Raw genomic sequence first — 20,871 nt, 5'->3', positions numbered from 1 at the left:
AGATCACAGATGTTTAAAAGGTCGCTGCATGGCATCAGCCAATCAGGAACTCAGCTTTTTCAGTGACCCGATCAGCAGGTAAAATACTATCCAATACAAGCAGCGCGGTGGTTCTCTGGCTGAAACCGGACTTAAGCGGAGCTCGCTCCACACGCACAGATACAGTCGCTGTGGGGAGCGTGGGCACCCTGCTCGGCTCTCCTGAACTGTGGTTTTATTTATTTTTGTGGAGACAATAATAAAAAAAGGTCTCCTATTTTCCCCCTCTCTAGGGTTAATGCGCGGGACAGCCTTCAAACTCTGTCACAGACAAAACAGCGGAAGCGGCTGTCATACAGACACACCCCCCGAGTGAGATTAAAACCCTGGTAACCCCTCAGAATAGGTCAGGATCAGATGTTTGACTGGTGGCGAGCAGCAAATTCACCGCATGGTGAAAGAGTGCGGGTCATGGGTTTGTGGCTCAGAGGTTGGGGAGCCCTGATTTAATGGGAACAGCCAACACGTCATGACAACAACCAAAACGTCAATTTTTGACACAGAGGTTCTAGGATTTTTGCTCAATGTTCTTGTGATCGTTTTGACCCCATGGGGTGAGAACTTGCGGGGATCCCCAGATGAAGGAAGATTATGTATGTCTTCCATTTCCTAATAATTGCTCTCACAGTTGATATCTTCACACCAAGCTGCTTATATTGCAGACTCAGTCTTCCCAGCCTGGTGCAGGTCAACAGTTTTGTTTGTGGTGTCCTTAGACAGCTCTTTGGTCTTGGTCATAGTGGAGATTGGAGTGAGACTAAAAAAAATCACAGGTTTGTGAGAGCCAAATATCAATGTGGTTTCTGGATTTTATTTTTATTTTGTCTCTCATAGTCGAGGTGTATATATATATATATATATATATATATATATATATATATATATATATATATATATATATATATATATATATATATATATATATGGGGGTATGTCTTCTTAATTTTTATTTATTAAAAAAATGTGATATATATATTGTGCTACAAAAACAAAAAATAAATCCCTACAACAAAAGTCATTACGGACTAAATGTGACCAACAACTGAAAAATGTACCAAAATAAGCTGCTAATCTAAATTCATTGAGAGCAAACTACATTTCCCGTCCTCCTTTAACGTTCGTCGCGTAGTGGAAAAAGCACGAGCTACGTCACGAAGAGATAAGCCAATGGGAGACGCCCGTTCTCTGAGTAACACGTCATTCTAGTAGAGTGAGAAGCCGGCTGGCAGGGAGTCCTCCCCTTCACCGACGCTGTTCTTGTCCTCTGTGTCCGTCTGTTCTGCATCTAAATGTTCTAATTCTCCCCGGACACATCCGCCACCGTTTGAACCTGAAAACAGAATCGACATAACAGGTAAGAACTCGACGGAACCTCGGTCGAAAGCGGGTCAGCGGTCTATCCTCCATTGAGAGCCGACAGGAAGTAGGTTAGCGCCGCATTCCGTTAGCATAGGCAGCTAGGTAGCCGTACGAGGCAGCGCCGCCTGCGGCGTTTGGATCCTGGGGCGTCGGGGAGAAACTGGTTATTTGACGATGGTCGACCGAAACAAATGTTTGTGTTGGAGAAATTGTGTTCGGACCGACAGTACTGAGGCCCCGTGGAGAGTCGGGAGTCGGTGTCGAAGCTCCTGTCAGCCAGAGTTCCGGGGCTTTCGTCACGGGACGTGGATTTCAGTTCAGGTTAATGGAACGAGATATTCCCCTAATGTTCAAGTTTTTGGCCTGGAGAGATTTTATATTGGGCTAATCATATATTTTATTCAAACAACACATTTGAATCTATGGTTATTCAAACTAAAACCCAACATAGAAGCTGTATCATGACCTTCTCTGTGGAACTAGTATGGTTTATCATCAGGAATGAATGAGGGCTGATTGTAGATCAGGCTGGACAAACAGAGGAGATTACTAGATCTTCCCTTCTGGGCATCAAAATGCCCTTTTTGGGGGGACATTAGGATTTTCTCTTTTTGGGACATCAAGATGCTCTTGTTGGGGGGCATCAAGTGCTTGTTTGGGGCATCATCTGGAACATGGGAAGAAGCTGGGTTGATGTTCTGGTCCTCCTGACAACATGATCTTGAACGTGTCCCTTTAGCTCCAGCTTGGCTGATGTATATCAGGACTTTCCGTTTTTATTTTTAAGTGGACAAATAAATGCAGTGTCAACAGAGAAGCGTTGCGTAACTGCAGACTGATCACTTTATTTGTTCAGTGCAAACAGAGTCATCAGATGAAGCTAAAGAAGTAGCTTTGAACTGTTTATTATTTATGATACAGATGTCTCTAAAAATACTTTGAAATTATGTTTCAGCTGTTAAAATGTTGAAATCATTGAATGAAAGTAATCACCACATGCATCCTTTTTTGATCTGGAGTAGTTCAGATGAATATGTACGGAGGCTACACACATTAGATCATGAACTACAAACTAAATTCATTTTTAATTTACTTAACAAGTTCCTAATTTAGATCTCATATAGGCTTGTTTTCATAATATTAGCGGTTTAAATCAATGATTCAATAATTCTAACAATTTTAATTTTCTTGCCATAAGTTATAAATTCCTTTAAAGTAACAGTTTTTAATGTAAAAATAGTTTTTGATAGATTTTTAATGTAAGAATTTGTACTTTTTTTTTAAATGAAGGCCACATCTTCATTCATTTTAAACCCAGTCGGATTAATATATATATATATATATATATATATATATATATATATATATATATATATATATATATAAATGCTTTAGAGCAATATTTTATTTATTTATTTTTTGCTGCTTTTCCAGTTTTTCAAACGTGCCTGAAACTGTATGGATTAAGCTGTTTACTTATCTGTAAAGTGTTGACACGGTGGTCTGGACTTAGTTCCCCGATATCAGTGTCATAACAGAGTAGATACTAGTTGTTTTTACAATACAATTGTTGAGTAACTTTAATAACAAATGGCATTCAGAAAAAACATTTTCAGTGGTTGGATGCATTTGTCCCGACCCTAAATTAATTAAGGCGGCTCATAGTAGATGTAATTTAACAAACAGGTGTGTGCCCAATCACTCAATCAAGCTCATTTTTATTTGTGTATGTCCCCTCTGAATAGCTGACTTATTAAAACTGGAAAATAGATCATTGTTCCAATGTTCTTGTTGTGAAAACAATGCATCTTTTTTGTTGTTGTTCGTACAGAGAGTCCTCAACATCAATTAACATTCTTGTCGTTGTTCTAGTTAAACTGCAGGAGAAAAAAATTTGACCTCAAAGAAAAAAAATAAGTCTTTCATAGACAAAATCTTATCCTGTATTAGTAGAATTTCATCCAAGAAGCAAATATTACAGGAATAACCGAATTACTGTATATAAGATCAATCAGAAGGTGTCCTTTATTTCATAACTAAATACTTTTGAAGTCCTGTTTAGTGTCCAGTAGCTGAACAAAGACTTTAGTTTGAAACGTGTCAAGTCAACATCAGAAACAGAAGGCATGCTAAAACATTTCCTTTTGCTTTCTAACTGTACAACAAAAGTCTGTTTAGAAACTAAAATGTTGTCTTAAAGAAGGACTTTTTTTTTATTTTTATTTTTTTTTTATTTTTTATTTTTTATTTTTTTGGCCTGGCTGACTGTGCACTTCTTCAAGTGTTTAGTTTGGTCTGACAGCAGCACAGAAGAGTTGCTACAACAAGTTCCTGGAGAATCTTTACAAAGGGCGTCACAAATTCTTTATTGACACACCGATCAAAGTAGCACGCACAAAAATAGTATGTGTTTAATATTTAGACGCACCTTCCCATTCATATTGGTATTCCAGTGCGCCGTTCCCAGCGTCACTAAACCGGCCGGTCTGGTTTTCTGATGACTCGTTTGTGCGTCAGGCCTCTTATTTTAGCCCCAAAGAGAAAGGTTTAAGTATTTAAAGAGTTGACTCTGGTTGGCAGACGGCAGCAGAGCTTGACGGGAGCGCATCGAGGAGACACCTCACTGACATTGCTTTGGGTTGTTTCTGTGCCCAAGCTCGACGATGTCCACCTACCAGGAGTTTATCCAGCAGAACGAGGACAGAGATGGAGTGAGGTTCAGCTGGAACCTCTGGCCCTCCAGCCGCCTGGAAGCCACCCGGCTGGTGGTCCCCGTCTCCTGCCTCTTCACGCCTCTGAAGGAGAGGCCGGACCTTCCCCCAGTCCAGTACGAGCCTGTTCTGTGCAGCCGGGCCAACTGCAAGGCTGTGCTCAACCCGCTGTGGTAAGATTCCTTTTACCGTGAACATTTCATGAATGTTTAAGTTGATAGCAGTCGAGTATTTTGATTGATGTGTAAACTGGGGAAGGCATGTTTTAGATCATTGTTTCCAATCCACTTTACACAAGCTGATTTTATTTAATCCTCCTCTTACAGTCAGGTTGACTTCAGAGCCAAAGTGTGGGCATGCAACTTCTGCTTTCAGAGAAACCCCGTAAGTTCAGAAGTGTGTGATGTTTGCTCCAGCGGCTGCATTCTTTGATGAAGATTGTTAAGAGTTTATGTTTGTGTTTGTGCAGTTTCCTCCTTCTTACGCTGGAATATCAGAAGTCAACCAACCAGCTGAGCTCATGCCACAGTTCTCCACCATCGAGTACATTGTTCAGGTAAACGGCGTGCAACTTTAAAGGATGATTCCCGCCTTAAAAAAAATAAATAAAAAAACATTCGTCATTATTGATGAAACAATCGTTGTGTCTTCTTCACAGAGAGGCCCTCAGACCCCCCTGATCTTTCTGTACGTCGTTGACACATGTTTGGAAGAAGAGGACCTCCAGGCTCTGAAAGGGTCTCTCCAGATGTCCCTCAGCCTGCTGCCCCCCAACGCTCTGGTGGGTCTCATCACCTTTGGGCGCATGGTCCAAGTGCACGAGCTCAGCTGTGAGGGCATTGCCAAGAGCTACGTGTTCCGGGGCACCAAGGATCTCACCTCCAAACAGATCCAGGTCGGTCCCGGGGTGAATCGGGAAAACTGTGGGATCTGTGGAAAGGTTGATGATGGATTAAATGAATGATGAACCCCTTTTCATCATTTCAGGAGATGCTCGGTTTGATGAAGCCCGCAGCCACTGGGCCTCAAGGTCGCCCCGTGGCTCCCCAGGATGCTGTTGCATCGTGCAGGTAGGAGGGGGGCAATAAGCCGTCCCGATGTGTTTACCTGGAGCCGTTCTCAAAAGATGTCTTTTTGTCCAGGTTCCTACAGCCCGTCCACAGGGTGGACATGAATCTGACGGACCTGCTGGGGGAGCTGCAGAGAGACCCCTGGCCCGTCCCTCAGGGCAAGCGGCCGCTCCGCTCCACCGGTGTCGCCCTTTCCGTTGCCGTTGGCCTTTTGGAGGTACAACAAACATCCCTTCTTCATCCCTGTCATGCTGTCCATAAAAAAGAACTGTAGCTCATTAAAGCGCCTGGTTGTAACGTGAACTTTGGCCGCTCCACCACAGCTGTGCCACATGTCAGAAAGACGCACGGCCTGATTATCATCTGGTGCGGTAACAGTAGATTTACTCTCAGTTCAAAGGCTGCTTCCTTTTTGCCATCTGTCTTTCCCTCTTCATCCTCCCTCTTCCCATTTTGATAATCTGTTCGGTTACGCAACTCGGAGTGTCAAAGATCAAACCGCTGCTAAACTCTTCATCAGCCAATGGCAGATACGTGCTGATTTCTTCTCCTGGTGCTTCCCTCTGTTCTGAGAGTCATGGACTCTCCCAGACTGTTGAACGTGACTCTTGTCAGCATTTGTCGAGTTAGACCAGCAGGTGCAGAACCAGCTCTGGGAGAAACCGCTCTGGTTGGATATTTTGCACGACACCTCCCTTTCAGCTGCATTTTTCACATTTTAAAGTCAAAGCATTCAGAGCAGAGGAATCCGCCTGTAGTGTTTGAAACAAAAGTGTCCCACTTTCTACAAGAATGGTATTCTAACTAGGGCTGTCACGATTAGTCTACTTATCCACTATTAAAGTAGTCAACAACTAATTTAATAGTTGGTTAGTCGTTACTTTATATTATATGGAGTCAGAATGTAGTAAAGTTGAACAAAGTTGTAAGCGTTCAGCAATAAAAAATTAACATTTTTATATTTGAGTCAGTGAGACCAAAACTTTATTTGTGATTCAGGTGGTGACCTCATTTGATTTAATCTTGTTTTAATACCAGAAACTATTGAAAGACAGAAGTTGCATGATTCATTAAACGTTTAATAAACTCTCATCTTAATTGTCTTTATTTTTAGTTAGTTTAAAGCTAATGATGATTAAGATGTGTGTTTTACATCCACTTTGTGCATGACCTGATTTATCGACTAATCAGAAAAATTCATCTGTGATTAGTCTACTATTAAAGTAATCGTTTGTGGCAGCCTTAGTTCTCACTGCTTTGTGGTTGGATTGAAATCTGAGTTTGAGGACTCAAATCTGCTGTCGTCTTCAGGGAACATTCCCCAACACGGGGGCTCGTGTGATGCTCTTCGTTGGCGGGCCGCCCACCCAGGGCCCGGGCATGGTGGTGGGGGATGAGCTGAAGACTCCCATCCGCTCCTGGCACGACATCCAGAAGGACAACGCCCGGCACTTAAAGAAAGCCACAAAGGTGACCAAAGCTCGAAGGTTTCTTCTTTTTACCTAAAACCGAAAACACTTCCGTTCATCTCATGACTTTGTTTTTATGTTCCACAGTTCTACGAAGCTCTGGCTAACAGGTCTGCAGCCAACGGCCACTGCATTGACATCTACGCCTGTGCTCTGGACCAGACCGGACTGCTGGAGATGAAGTGTCTGTCCAACCTCACCGGGTACGTCCACTCTCGCCACTGTCCAACCGTCCACCCTGAGCGGGATAGTAAAACTTTTCTCTCTTTTAGCGGCCACATCGTCATGGGAGACTCCTTCAACACCTCGCTCTTCACACAAACCTTCCAGGGCGTCTTCAGTAAGGACTTCAACGGAGACTTCCGCATGGCGTTCGGTGGCGTTCTGGAGATCAAGGTAAATCGGTCACATAGTTTCCGGGCATAACGTTGTCCCGTCGGTCACTAACGTGAGCCCTGTGTTTGCAGACTTCCAGAGAGCTGAAGGTTTGCGGCGCCATCGGACCTTGTGTTTCACTCAACTCAAAGGCCCCCTGTGTTTCTGAGAATGTGAGCCCCCCCACTACATTACACTGTGGACCCCCTCCCTCACCCTGGGCTGTCACTCATCAGAGCATGCTTGTGTTCTCTGTAGGAGATGGGCATCGGGGGAACAAACCAGTGGAAGATGTGCAGCCTCACCCCCTCCTCTACTTTGGGCATTTACCTGGAAGTTGTGAATCAGGTAAACAATCTCTGTTTATGCTGAATCGATCTGCCATTTCTGCATTCTCTGCACTAAAAGGAGACGCTCCATGGCAGGAATGAGGTCAAACTGGGTTTTCTCTTCTATTGTAGCACAACGCTCCCATCCCCCAGGGGGGCCGAGGGGCCATCCAGTTTGTCACCCAGTATCAGCATTCCAACACTCAGAAGAGGATACGGGTCACCACCATCACCAGGAAGTAAGGATCATTGAACAGATGATTTCAGAGGATGTCTGCATGCGTGTCGACGTGCTCACACCTACATTCATCCCTGCCTCTTTCTGCCCCCCTCCCTCAGCTGGGCAGACGCACAGTCTCAGATTCAACACATCGAGTCCTCGTTTGACCAAGAGGCAGCCGCCGTGCTCATGGCTCGCCTGGGTGTCTTCAGGGCGGAGTCAGAAGAGGGCCCAGATGTTCTCCGCTGGCTTGACAGGCAGCTGATCCGCCTGGTGAGTAATTCTGTTAATGTCTTGTTGGACCGGGACAGGAATGAGGATGCATTTCTGCTATGAGGCTTCGCCCTCGTGTTGTATTTGATGTTATTATGGTGTGGTATGTTGGGTATTTAAGCAAACATTTTATCTCTCAGTGTCAGAAGTTTGGGCAGTACAACAAAGAAGATCCTACATCGTTCAGGCTGTCGGAGTCCCTGTCTCTTTACCCACAGGTAAACCTGCCCTCTAGTGGTCATTTGTGGTGAACAAGCTCAGACTGTATTGGTTTTTCCATTACCAGTGTTTGCGTTTTTAAAAAATATATTTTGTTGCTCCTCCTCCTGCAGTTCATGTTCCACCTGCGGAGGTCGCCCTTCCTGCAGGTGTTCAACAACAGCCCAGATGAGTCGTCCTACTACAGGCATCACTTCACCAGGCAGGACCTAACCCAGTCCCTCATCATGATCCAGCCCATCCTCTACTCGTACTCCTTCCACGGACCACCAGAGGTCAGCCTCGCTCCCCCACGTATGTGTTCAATGGAGGCTTCTGCTTGAGTCCTGACCCTGTGATGTGTTCTTGCAGCCCGTGCTCCTGGACAGCAGCAGCATCCTGCCGGACCGCATCCTGCTGATGGACACGTTCTTTCAGCTGGTCATCTACCACGGAGAGGTGGGATCTTCTCCTTCAGCTTCCATTCTGCTCAAACAGAGCACAGCACTTTGACTTACAGTCTTTTTTTTTTTTTTCCTCAGACCATTGCACAGTGGCAAAAGGCGGGCTACCAGGAAATGCCAGAGTACCAGAACTTTAAGCAGCTCCTCAAGGCTCCACAGGACGACGCCAACGACATCCTGGAGACGCGCTTCCCCATGCCGCGATACATCAACACCGAGCACGGCGGCTCGCAGGCGCGCTTCCTGCTCTCTAAAGTCAACCCATCACAGACCCACAACAACCTCTACGCATGGGGACAGGTGCGGATTGTTCATCCGTGGGGGCGGGGCTTCATGGGGTCATTGGATTCTGAAATATTTTGAAGGATAGCAAGAAAAAGGCAAAAACGCCTCAATGAAAGTTGATAGCAGAAGGAGCTGATGAAGTTAAAGATGGACAAAAAAGAAAAAAATCCTGCTGCCATGTTTGAAGCTAGATCCTCCAGATAACTCTAAAACTGCATTTATCCAAATTAACATTTTTAAAATTAATGTTCAAAAGTCAAATCTGATTGAAAAAAGACCAAAGGGATCTATTTTGTATAAACACGTATGGAAGCTGAAAACGGCGTGCCCTACTTTTGTTTTTTTTCTTTTGGATCGTTTTCTCATTATACTGAGATCCACCATCTTGTTATAACGAGAAAATGAAGTTTGTTTTCTAGTTATAACGAGATAATGAAGAACTAAGAATGAAGCATCCCCCTTTCTCACACAGAGACAGCGAGACTTTACCTCTTTTAAGTTTCTTTATTTTGTTGTTGACAACAAAAACAGCAGAAGAAAACACACCACAAAAGTTGTTTTTTTTTAGTCAATTTTTTTAATATACAAGTCAATCTGCGCTCCTGAGACGCCTTTATTCCGTCTCATGCACCAGCCCCCTCCTTTTATTTGCTCAGAGCAAACAGGTGGATTGACAAAAGCCAGAGCCGACGAGCATCTGATGGTGCGTTCACTGAGCTCTGGACATTAGTCAACCCAAACAGCCACTAACTCAGTCCGCTACTCTGCTTTTGCCCCTTTTATACAAAACAAAGCAGTTTTTCAGAAAAAATGTCAACACTAATAAATCAATAAATTATATATAGATCAGTTCTGGTGTTCGACATTTTCTCTGAAGAACTGCTTTGTTTTGCTGCTGATGTCCAGAGTTCAGTGAATACAGAAAAAGGGTTCAGTCAATCAACCTGTTTCTTTGGGGGTTTTAGGGAAATAAGGGGAGGGGGGGCTGGTGCATGAGATGGGAAGGAGAGAGAGGCTCTTGATTATCTCGTTATAACGAGAAAACTAATTTTGATTTCTCGTTATAACGAGATAGTAGAACAAGGAAACGATTAAAAAAAAGTTGGGCAGGTCGTTTTCGCCTTCCATAAATCAGCAATAGGATTTCAGCTGAAAAACTAACTCTTACTCACTCTATTGAAAAAGAAGCTTCAAACTTCATGATTTCTGTTTCTGCCATGGCTGAATAATTCACAGAACCTGGTTCATCAAAAGTCTGTAATTGGAAAAAACAAAAACAAGGAGATTTTCATCCGTTTCGTGCCGTGGATCGATGTTTGTGAAGCGAGTACCTGCTTGGAGTTGACATGTCTTCTCTGTTCTCACAGGAGTCAGGCGCTCCCATCCTGACCGATGACGTCAGCTTGCAGGTCTTCATGGACCACCTGAAGAAGCTGGCGGTTTCCAGCTCTGCGTAAAACGCCCCTGTGTACAGGAAAAAAGGAGGAATTCCTCATTCCCGTTCAGCTTTCAGGATCCATCGACATTTCTGTGTTCTTGTGAACGAGCCGACTGTTTGTACTAAATTAATCCTCACTTTGTTCTAACGTGGCCTGTTGGGTCCGTAACTTTAGAGGACGGACGAAGAGGATTAGAGAACAACCTTTCCTGTAAAGAAATGAATTTTCATAGAGAAAACATATTTATGTGAGTGTATGAAGCTATAAAATGTGTCTTCATTAGGTTTGAAAGTAATCAGACTGTTTGTCTTAAATGTGTGTCTGCTGAGAATGCTTGCTTTGTCCATAGCTGAGAATGACTTGTAGATTTTTTTTGAACAAATAAATTATGATTGCATCTCTAATGCTCACTCAGAAAACGTTGGTGATTACTGTACTCTTTATTTGAAATTAAAGTTCATTATGGATTATACTTCCAATATTTCCCCCTGACTGAGGATGATGTCTGAGGAAGGGCCGGCAATCAGCTCAGCTAAGGCCGGATCTAGGTGAGGGCAGGGTGAGGCAATGCCCCCCCAAATTTCAGGACTGCCCCCCCCCAAGCATGACGCCATGCAAACAAGAAAAACAGAGCGCTCTGCTCTCTCTGGCTCCCATTCAAAGTAGCTGCTAGTGCTGATTGGTAGATCCAAAGGAGGGCGTGGCCTCTCGCTTCACTCGGGTCCTTCTCTCTCACTCCGTCGCTCACGCGCACACAGGCTCAGCGGCAGAGACACGCGGTTCTCAGAAGCAGAGCTATTTGAAGTTTTCGTCTGCTGTTTGTTGCTGAAATGACTCGATTAAACGTCATTTAACTCGTTCTCGTCCTCATCTGTTGCTCTCTTTGTTGTAGTTTGGAGGAAAAAGCGAGAGTTGACAATGTTCAGGTTTCTGGTTGTTAAAGCTAACAGTACCGGAGCATTAGCTGTGTTTGAGATGACTCGCCTGCATGTCGGTGAGACCAGGCGGCATTAGGCGTTACATTCGGCTTAAAAAGACAAAACAATACTTGTAACCACCTAATAGCTGTTTTCTGTACACAAAATCACAGCTGTATATAGGAAAGGAAAGATATGTTAGAACAATTTTTCTAATTGAACATAAGATTTAAAAATACGAATTTCTACTTGAGGAGTATCTCTGCTTTTTTCAATTCTATACCAATCCTCTGTCAAATGTTGTGCTCTTAGAAATGTTTTGTACCAGTTGCACTTTATTTATTTATTAAGTTTGTGGTGGACCAAGCAGCCAAAAAAGCAGGACAGAATGCAAAAACGTATCAAAAAAGTTGGAAATGTAATTTTCTTTTCAAAAAATGATTTAAATAACACACTGGGGCCTTAAGAGGTCAACTAAACAATAAGGGAACTCAGGAAAATGCAACATAAGTTATCAAAGTAGCATGAACAGAACTGACCTGACTGAAACTGACCTAATCTGACAGACACACAAGGGAAATTTACATAGTGGCGTGGCCTCTCGCTTCACTCGGGTCCTTCTCTCTCACTCCGTCGCTCACGCGCACACAGGCAGATCCAAATTTTTATCAGATTGGGGCTTTTTATAGGGTTGGGAGGATTTTACACCGGAACCATTTTGTATCCCTAAACTTACCCCCCCCTGATATTCTGTTTGCACCCCCAATAGGGGTTGGCTAGATCCGGCCCTGAGCTCAGCCCAGGCCGCATGTCTTCCGTTTGGGTTCATTTTCTGCTCCGAGGCGCTCATTTCGCCTCGTTGACCATCTGTTATTGTGCACTCTGTGACCTTTGTTGTCTTTGCAATCAAAGGAAGCTGACGAAGGCGCATGTTTATCCATCGAGTGCATAACAGAGAGCAGTCTGTGCTGTCAGACACAGAAACCTCAAAATCAACTTTTTCGTTCAGCAGCTTTTCTGTCCTCTTGACCGGAGCAGAAACTGCTGCGGAGGAAGAGATTGCAACATGTTGCCTCAACACTACATAACATGTCCTCGTGCAGACTGAGGGCAACAATATCCCCAAACAATGGGGATTTTTCCCTTTGGCCTTGGTTGTGGATGTAAAGCTCATATGACACACAATCAAAACGGGCCTCAGCCAGCATCTCCTGTCACTGTAAGCTGATTTCAGAGCAGACAGTATGATTTCGAGGATCAGTGAGTGACAGATTATGAAGACTAATCCTTCGGGGCTACGTGTTAAAAGGCAAATTCTACTCTTATCAGCTTTAAGCAGAAGTTGCAGCAGAAATAGAAATGAGGTCTGCGGCGATGAAGAGCTTAGGCCTCACTGCCGCGCTGAAGCCACATATGCTCTATGTGACAACGGTTGATCTTTTTTGACGTGCACAATACCAAAAAGCAGCACTTTACTCCATGCAGTTTTCATCAAGTGTCTGCTCAGGAGTTCATTGATTCGGTCTCGTGCAGAGAAAAGCTGCTGACCTGCTGGGCTCTCCTGCTGCGTGTAAAAGCTTCTTTTCATTTCTCCACCCTGTTTTCTACTCAGGATTTGGCAAAGCTGCAGCCTTCTTATGTTAGAAGAATCCCGTGAGATCCGTTCAAGTCCAGAATTCACAGAAATCTATCTCGGTTTCTGTGCATAAAAAAGTTCCTGCAGGGTTATGTCACTCAGATTATCCATTCAAGATCTATTTTTGCCTGGAAGTGTTTTTCATCTCAGAAGTTCTTCTTCCTACACTTACATAGACACAAAGCCTTAAAACTATTTCAATTTTTCATTGATTCATTTAAATATTTTCAATTGATGTGACACAACCGATGGTGTGCTCAAAACTCCACCAGCTTTTCTGAATTTGTGATGAAGAAAAAATTTGTTAAAACAACAGTTTTTAATGTTTTAATAACTTTTATACCAACTATCAAACTCGTTTTAATATCACAGATAATCAGACAGGACAGGAAGTGTTTGTCCTTCTTCTACCTCCAAAAATGAGGAACTTCATCGAGTTTGTGGAGAACTGCTTTCATCCCGTCCATTTTCCAAACCTTTTGGGATCTCAGTGTTGCTGGAGCCTATCCTAATTATTGAAGATTAAAGTAGGGTTCAACCTGGACTGTACTTCAGTCCATCCCACTAACAGTAAATAGAGATTGCCATTTTGGAGCCAGACGACGTTAGTAAGCAGTGATTGGTCCGAGTCGGTCTGAGTCGTCGTTTCTATGGGAACCATTCTCGCTAATCAGGAGTGAGTTTGTTGGAAAACCACACTTCTGTCACTGAAAGCGGGCTCAGGAGAATCTGTCAAACGTTTTGAAGGTGGGGGCCAGCGGGGACCACATGCTATTTTTAAGGCATCTGATTGGTCAGTTTATAACTTGAATAACTTGCCATGAAGAGAAACTATATCATGAAGAAACATTAGGTTTAGCAAGAACATGTTAAAAGAGGTATCGGAGCAAGAATGTTTTTTTTCTTCTGACAAATAGAATGACTGAGTAACAGCTGTTTATTTCTCTCTAGAAGTCTATGGGATTCTGGCTTCCTGGAACCAGCCGGTACTTCCTGTTTGAGAGAAAGGATGATACTCTATGGGTCCAACCACAACCACATTCACTTCTAAGACTAGATTCACCAATCAACAGTGAACTACCGTGTTTGGACTATGGGAGGAAGCTGGAGGAAACCCACACTTGGGCGCACACAGAAACTACACAAAGAGAAGATTAGCAAGTGTGCGAACCACTACACCACAGCACAGCCTTGGTGAAGTACTTATTTTGTTCAATTAACCTTTAAATAAAAGTATTGTAAATAAGTTAGTTGAAACAGCACTTTATTGTCCAACAAGAGCAAACAAAAAGACAAAAACTGTTCAGAAACATGCATGAGCATCTGCTTCAACAGAATTTCAGTCAGACTTGATTCCAGACTTGGACTAGAACTCTCCAAAATCTCCATGATGTCTTCTTAAGTCGGTTACTGTTTGGGTAATTGCTCTGCTGCAGAATCATCTCTCCTGAGCTCATGAACTGATGGACGACATTCTCCTGTCCAGTGAGATTGATGGTGACGGGCCCACACTAAAACACTCCCACCACCATGCCTGCCTCCTGCTCTGATTATCTTTCTCTAAAAGTCTTTGTATTAGAGTCCAGATGGGGTGGCACCTTCAAGAGGATTCCTCTTCCAGCCATGGAATATTTGCTTTTCTAGCTCAGCAGTGTCTGGGAGAGTTAAACTCTCTCATGGATCGATTTTCTCTGAGACTATCAGGTCTTTCCATCTCCTGCTTCTTTTATGACGTCAGGGTCAGTTTGTCCTACAATGAACTTCTGTGTTTAATTAAGAAAATAAAAATGTGGCTGTGTATTTCCTCATTCCTTTTGATCGCTCAGCAGGTTTGTTGAATATGAATTCTTCACATTTTTCCATCATGATGTGCGTGCTGTCTGTCTGAAGCACATGGTAATAAACGCAAAAAGTGTGGTCGACTAGAAACTGTATTCAGACTTTATTCAAATACAAACTCAGGAATAATTTTTATTTTATTTTTTTCCCTTAAGATTTGACAATTTTTAATCACCAAGTTGTTATTGTTTCCACCAAGAGATGCAAATCTTTAAAGCCCCACTACAACTTTCTACTGTAAAATCCTTCCCAGTGATAATTTAATTATGATAATGCCGTTTTTAACCAAAATGTGTCGTTTTTTTAAGACACTTTTTTGCAGAGCAGCAGGAGTTCATTAAAAACGTGACTTTGAGTTATGGGTGGGACTGTTGGCGCAGATATTACCCTCCACTGAAATCCTATCAGTCCTTTGTTTACACTCTCTCCCATTAGCTCACAGCCCCTCACAACCCCAAGCTAACATATCAGAGCTATCCGGCTGCACATGTGTGATCCAGATTCCAACTCAAATGAGAAAAACAAAGATGTTTAAGAATCAAAGAGCAGAGCAGGGAGATATATTTCACTTCACAAATATGAATTTTTTTGAACTTCTGTTTTTATCCACCACAATTTGAATAAAGAAACAGTTTTAATCTTAAATTATTTAATAAATATCATCCATCATGAGAAAAATGCTACAAGAACATGTTAAAAACACCAAAATATGATTTTTAGTGGAGTGGGACTTAAAGTCTGCTTAGTTAAACTATCATTCTATTCTTGTCTTCCTGCTGCTGTTAACTTAAATGTAAACAAGAATTAATTGGTTTATGATCTAATAAAAAAGGAAATAGATTTTGTGCAAACTTCTTTTTAATCTTTTGTTTTCTGCACAGAAAATAAAATTATTGCATCACTTCAAGCGTAGTTGTGAACCAAGAGATATCTTCTTTAAATGCATTCAAATATTTTTAAAAAAGCTAACAGATGATCCACCTTTAATCAGCATTATGGTCCCTATTTGCAATGCGCACATTTTGGAGGATTTAAAGATCACACAAGGCCTCTTGATTAGATTTGATGTCAGCAGATATGATTCATACACTTCATTTTGCAGTTACAGAAGTAGCTCTGTCATAAACTAAAAAATCTAACTAAATATAATCAAATCTGTCATAACAAAGAGAATTTTATTTTTTAAATGATTATAAATGTTTGTTTTTCAGCCAGGGAGACTCAATGGAAGGTTAAATTAAAAACATGTTTGTCTCTTGAACATAAGGTGCAAAATCCCATGATAGTTAATAAAGAGACATGATTGGATGAATCCAGACCAATCAGAACGAACCCTCTCGTCTGTGATGCTGAGTTCAGAGTTGAGTCCATAAAGATTCACCGAAAACGTGATTCAAAAGAATGTATCTGAAAACAGTAGTATGAAATGAAACCTTTTTCACTGTGAAGGTCACAAATGCAAAAATGAGTGTTGTAACTAAAGAGATCTTTCAAACTAACATTGCATATTTTAAAATGTTATAATTTAAAAACTGGAAATTTTGCTTGGAATTTGGATTTAAAAACTGCAGCTTTTGTTCTCATTTTAGTTTAGTGGCACAAATATGATTTGATATTTGTTTCCCTGAGCTGCAGCAAACATCTTCAGATCTGGATTAACTCCTCTGACCTGAACCTTTGACTGTCAGCACGTCATAAGCAGTTTTCACTGAGCGGAGCCAAGTCATTGGACAAGCAGTGTCATTTCCTCAGATGTGGTGAGCTGTCGGCAGCAACAGGCTGCTTTAAAGACACAGCTCTGTACTGGTGCAGAACAAGGATGTTAGCTGAAGATGTTTCATTATTCCATCATCAGAGGAGTCCATTATTCCTGCATGAAAGACTTCAGTTAGAGTCAGCTGCTCTTGGGTGAGGTGGGCTAGGTCCACATTTGTGTTTGTGAGCAGCACAGGGACAGTAAGTGAGATGTCAAGCCTGTCTGACCCCGTTTCATCAGGATTGAAAACACTCACGCTCAAGTAATCTGTTTTTCAGCTTTAGAGGAAGGAGCACTTCAAATAACACAGTCAAAGGGGGTGTAGTCACCCACTGACTGAAAAACGAGCCACATTTGAAAAAAGGTGTAAAGCATCAAAACAACCACACGGGATGCTGTTACGTTCTCAGCTGGAGCAATGCTCACGCCCCTGCAGACAAATCCGGTTCAAAGTATCAAATCTTTTATTTGATACTTTTTTAAAAAATTTTTCAAGACCAAATATATATATTTTTACAATAATACCACCAAACCTGTTGTCCCTTTTTGTGAATGGTCATATAAACATATTATGACGTGTTGAGTTTTGTTTAACCCTTTAAATTACAAATATCAACACAGAAATTTCTGCCTTTTCATCATTTTTGTGTCTTTACATCTTTGTGGGTTTTTGCTACGTTTATTCAGACATAACACTTTGATCTGAGGTCTCCAACCTGAGGCTGCGGAGCCACATGTGACTCCACAGCATCTAAAGAAAAATAAGGCAAGGCAAGTTTATTTGTATAGCACTTTTCATGTACAGAGACAATTCAAAGTGCTTTAGATAAAACATTAAAAGAAACAATCAAAAGAAATAGTAAAAATGTGATCATTGAGATAAAATTAAAAGAAAGTAAAAAGATTTTAATTTAAAACAAGCATAGATAAAAAGTGCGGACGTAAACTTTTGAATACATATTAATCAAATGCAACTGAGAACAGGTGAGTCTTTAACCTGGATTTAAATACACTGAGTGTTTCAGCAGATCTAATGTTTTCTGGAAGTCTATTCCAGACCTGTGGTGTATAGAAGCTGAATGCAGCTTCTCCATGTTTAGTTCTGACTCTAGGAACTGATAAAAGACCGGATCCTGATGACCGGAGAGGTCTGGCTGGTACATACTGGGTCAGGAGGTCAGTCATGTATTTTGGTGCTAAACCATTCAAAGCTTTATAAACCAGTAACAGAACTTTAAAGTCTATCCTCTGACAGACAGGTAACCAGTGTAAAGACCTCAGAACTGGACTGATGTGGTCTACTTTCTTGGTCCTTGTGAGAACCCGAGCAGCAGAGTTCTGAATAAGCTGCAGTTTCCTGATGGATTTTTTTGGTAGTCCTGTAAAAACACTGTTACAGTAATCAAGTCGACTAAAGATGAAAGCATGCACTAGTTTCTCCAGGTCCTGCTTAGACATCAGATCTTTAATCCTTGAGATATTTTTGAGATGATAATAGGCTGATTTAGTGACTGCCTTAATGTGTTTATCAAAATTTAGGTCTGTGTCTATCACTACACCCAAGTTTCTGGCCTGGTTGGTAGTTTTTAGTTGAATAGATTGAAGCTCTGTAGTGACGTCCAACCTTTTTTCTTTAGCCCCAAAGACAATAACCTCAGTTTTGTTTTTGTTTAATTGAAGTAAGTTGTGACACATCCAGTCATTAATGTCCTCAATGCATTTACCAAGAGCCTGTACAGGGCCTCGGTCTCCTGGTGTCAGTCTAATATATATCTGTGTGTCATCTGCATAGCTATGGTAACTAATGTTGTTGTTCTTTATAACCTGGGCCAGTGGGAGCATGTAGATGTTAAATAGAAGTGGTCCCAGAATGGAGCCTTGAGGTACTCCGCATGTAATTTCTATTGGCTCAGAAGTTAAGTTACCAATTGACACAAAATATTTCCTGTTTTCTAAGTACGTTTTGAACCAGTTTAGTACTGACCCAGTGAGACCCACCCAGTTTTCCAGTCGTCTGAGTAGTATTGCGTGGTCGACTGTATCAAACGCAGCACTGAGATCCAGTAAAACTAGCACTGACATATTTCCACTGTCTGTATTCAAACGTATGTCATTAGTCACTTTGGTCAGAGCCGTTTCAGTGCTGTGGTTCTGTCTGAAGCCGGACTGGAAGACATCATAGCAGTTGTTTTTCAGTAAGATTTCATTTAGCTGATAGAAACCAGCTTTTTCAATTATCTTAGACTTATATTAGACTTTTTCAATTGTCAAATATTTTTTGATTTTGTCCCTGAAGAATTTGGCAAAGTCGTTACAGGCTTTGGTGGAGTAAAGTTCTGGTGCCACTGACACAGGGGGATTTGTCAACCTGTCGACTATAGTGAATAAGACCCGAGCATTATGGGAGTTTTTGGTAATAATGTCAGAAAAATAGCATTTCCTTGCATTGCTTAATTGTAAATTATATAAGTGAAGTTTCTCTTTATAGATGTTGTAATAAACCTGTAGTTTAGATTTTCTCCATCCGCGTTCAGATTTCCAACATTCTCTTTTTCCGTTCTTTACCACAATGGAATTTCTCCATAGAGATTTTTTCCTACCAGAGATCACCTTCACCTTATTTGGAGCAATACTATCCATGATATTTGACATGTTGGAATTAAAGTTATTAACAAGTTCGTTGACTGAATCCCCTGAGAGGGGAGGAGTCAGTGAGAAAATCTGATTGAACATCTCACTGGTATTTTCAGTTATATACCGTTTTATGATCTCCTCCCTCAAAACATTTGTGTGTACTGGAATTGTGCTCTCACAGAAAACACAGCAGTGATCAGACAGACCTAAATCACATACAGTAACCTTAGAGATGTTCAGACCTTTGGAAATCAATAAATCAAGAATATTCCCTCTGTTGTGTGTGGGCTCTGTTACATGTTGAGTCAACCCGAAATTGTCTATTCTTTTTAAGTATAGGCTACTAAATCAGCTTCTATTTAATTAAGATTAATTAATTTGGTAGCACTTTATAATAACATTCCTTGACAAGCTTTATTAACACATTATTAAAAATGATTAATCTGTTTAGGGTGTCAGTTAGACATTTATTATCAGAGTAAGTCAACTAAGGTTATTTAACATATTTTGTAAGATTTATTAACATCTAAAATGAGACCATTGTCTCAAAGGGCATATTAATAAACTGCTTAGAAGCTTAACAAATCTGTCAACTCTTTTTATCAACATTTTATTGAGTGTTTTGCAGCACTTCATCTAAAGTGTTGTCATTAATGTATGAATTTCCAGTTGAGGTTCAACTAGAAGATAAATTGTAGAGGTTTGTCCATCCCTGCTGACATCGAGATGTGTTGTTTGCTCTACAGATTTCCTTTCAAAATAAAAGAATCCCTGTGCCAAACAAGGTCATTCAAGTGCAGCCCTGGACAGTCACTAACTATTGGTGTGCACCATAAGAAAATATATATTTTATTCATAACAGATATCTGTCTAATGTAAAAACAAATTCACATTTTGATAAAATTATTGTTTCTATTTATTTTTCTGTTTTATCTATTCCAAGAAAGACAAATAATTCATATTCATCATTATTATTTTTTATTTGTAATGAATGTATAATGGAACACATTTTTCATAAAAGGTAAAATAAGACTAAAAAAATAAAAGAAAACTGACACAAATGACTCTTTTACTGTTCAAGGTTGCAGATTACTGATTAAGATTTAATATCTAATATGTGTATTTATTATTTAGGTGTACCATATTCAGAAAATTTACATTGTGGGGATATATTTGCATATACATTTTATTAAGTATTTGTATTTTCAATTTGTGTTAAAGGTTTCATTTCGAATACTGATTTCTGAAAGTTTGTATCTTAACGTGTAAACCAGGCAAATTTAAAATTGAATTAAATTGAGTGGATTGAAAGAATTGAAAAAATCTGAATCGGTTCGGTCCAGAGTCTGCTGAATCGAATCGATTCAGTTCTGGAAATTAATATCTATACCCAGTCATAATCAATTATTTATTTTTAATATTTCAGATTTAACATTTGAGTTTGAAATGTTATCTTATAAAATGCCTTTTTGTTTTACATTTACTTTTGCATTCAAACATTTAGATTTAATTCTTGCCCATTGACTGTGTAATATTGATCCCAAGATAAGATAATATTTTAGCACTTTATTTAAGTGCAATGTGCATTTTCTCTGCATTTAAATTCATCATTTTATATTTACACGTTCAAGGCTGCATTGTGATAAATACTCTAATGGCCAAATGTTTAAATTTTATACATCAGTATGCTCTTGACTGACTCGTGCAACACCTTTTTGTAAAATAAACACATAACTCTGAGCAGTGAGCTCGTTTATTTAGTCAACATGTTCCTTTTCTGCGCGCACAGTTTCTTTGGATCAACTTTACGCACGACCTTATGACTGTCAGGAAGGCGCGCGTGCGCGGGGGGGGGGGG

The 20,871-nt window shown here is 41.0% G+C and overlaps 1 protein-coding gene across 1 annotated transcript; it reads left to right on the top strand.

Annotated features, from left to right (window-relative positions):
* The first annotated feature begins 1,208 nt into the window (after positions 1-1,208).
* Positions 1,209-10,650, top strand: sec23b (SEC23 homolog B, coat complex II component). The gene is made up of 19 exons (XM_024259510.2): positions 1,209-1,393; positions 4,055-4,282; positions 4,436-4,493; positions 4,579-4,665; positions 4,768-5,004; positions 5,097-5,179; positions 5,252-5,396; positions 6,491-6,649; positions 6,736-6,851; positions 6,921-7,044; positions 7,116-7,196; positions 7,282-7,371; positions 7,485-7,591; positions 7,692-7,845; positions 7,986-8,063; positions 8,178-8,339; positions 8,416-8,502; positions 8,586-8,807; positions 10,160-10,650. The coding sequence occupies exons 2-19, from the start codon at positions 4,062-4,064 to the stop codon at positions 10,247-10,249; spliced, it is 2,301 nt and encodes a 766-aa protein (XP_024115278.1). The 5' UTR covers positions 1,209-1,393; positions 4,055-4,061; the 3' UTR covers positions 10,250-10,650.
* The last annotated feature ends 10,221 nt before the right edge of the window (positions 10,651-20,871 follow it).

This window comes from Oryzias melastigma, linkage group LG1 (assembly GCF_002922805.2).
Source record: "Oryzias melastigma strain HK-1 linkage group LG1, ASM292280v2, whole genome shotgun sequence".
NCBI lineage: Eukaryota > Metazoa > Chordata > Actinopteri > Beloniformes > Adrianichthyidae > Oryzias > Oryzias melastigma.
This window is presented reverse-complemented; position numbering and strand designations above follow the sequence as displayed.

Bases quoted from the DNA above. Each gene is read 5' to 3' on its own strand.
- sec23b (XM_024259510.2), top strand. From the start codon at position 4,062: ATGTCCACCTACCAGGAGTTTATCCAGCAGAACGAGGACAGAGATGGA. The intron at 5,005-5,096 runs GTCGGTCCCGGG...TCATCATTTCAG, and splicing joins TCACCTCCAAACAGATCCAG to GAGATGCTCGGTTTGATGAA. The intron at 7,846-7,985 runs GTGAGTAATTCT...TTTATCTCTCAG, and splicing joins ACAGGCAGCTGATCCGCCTG to TGTCAGAAGTTTGGGCAGTA.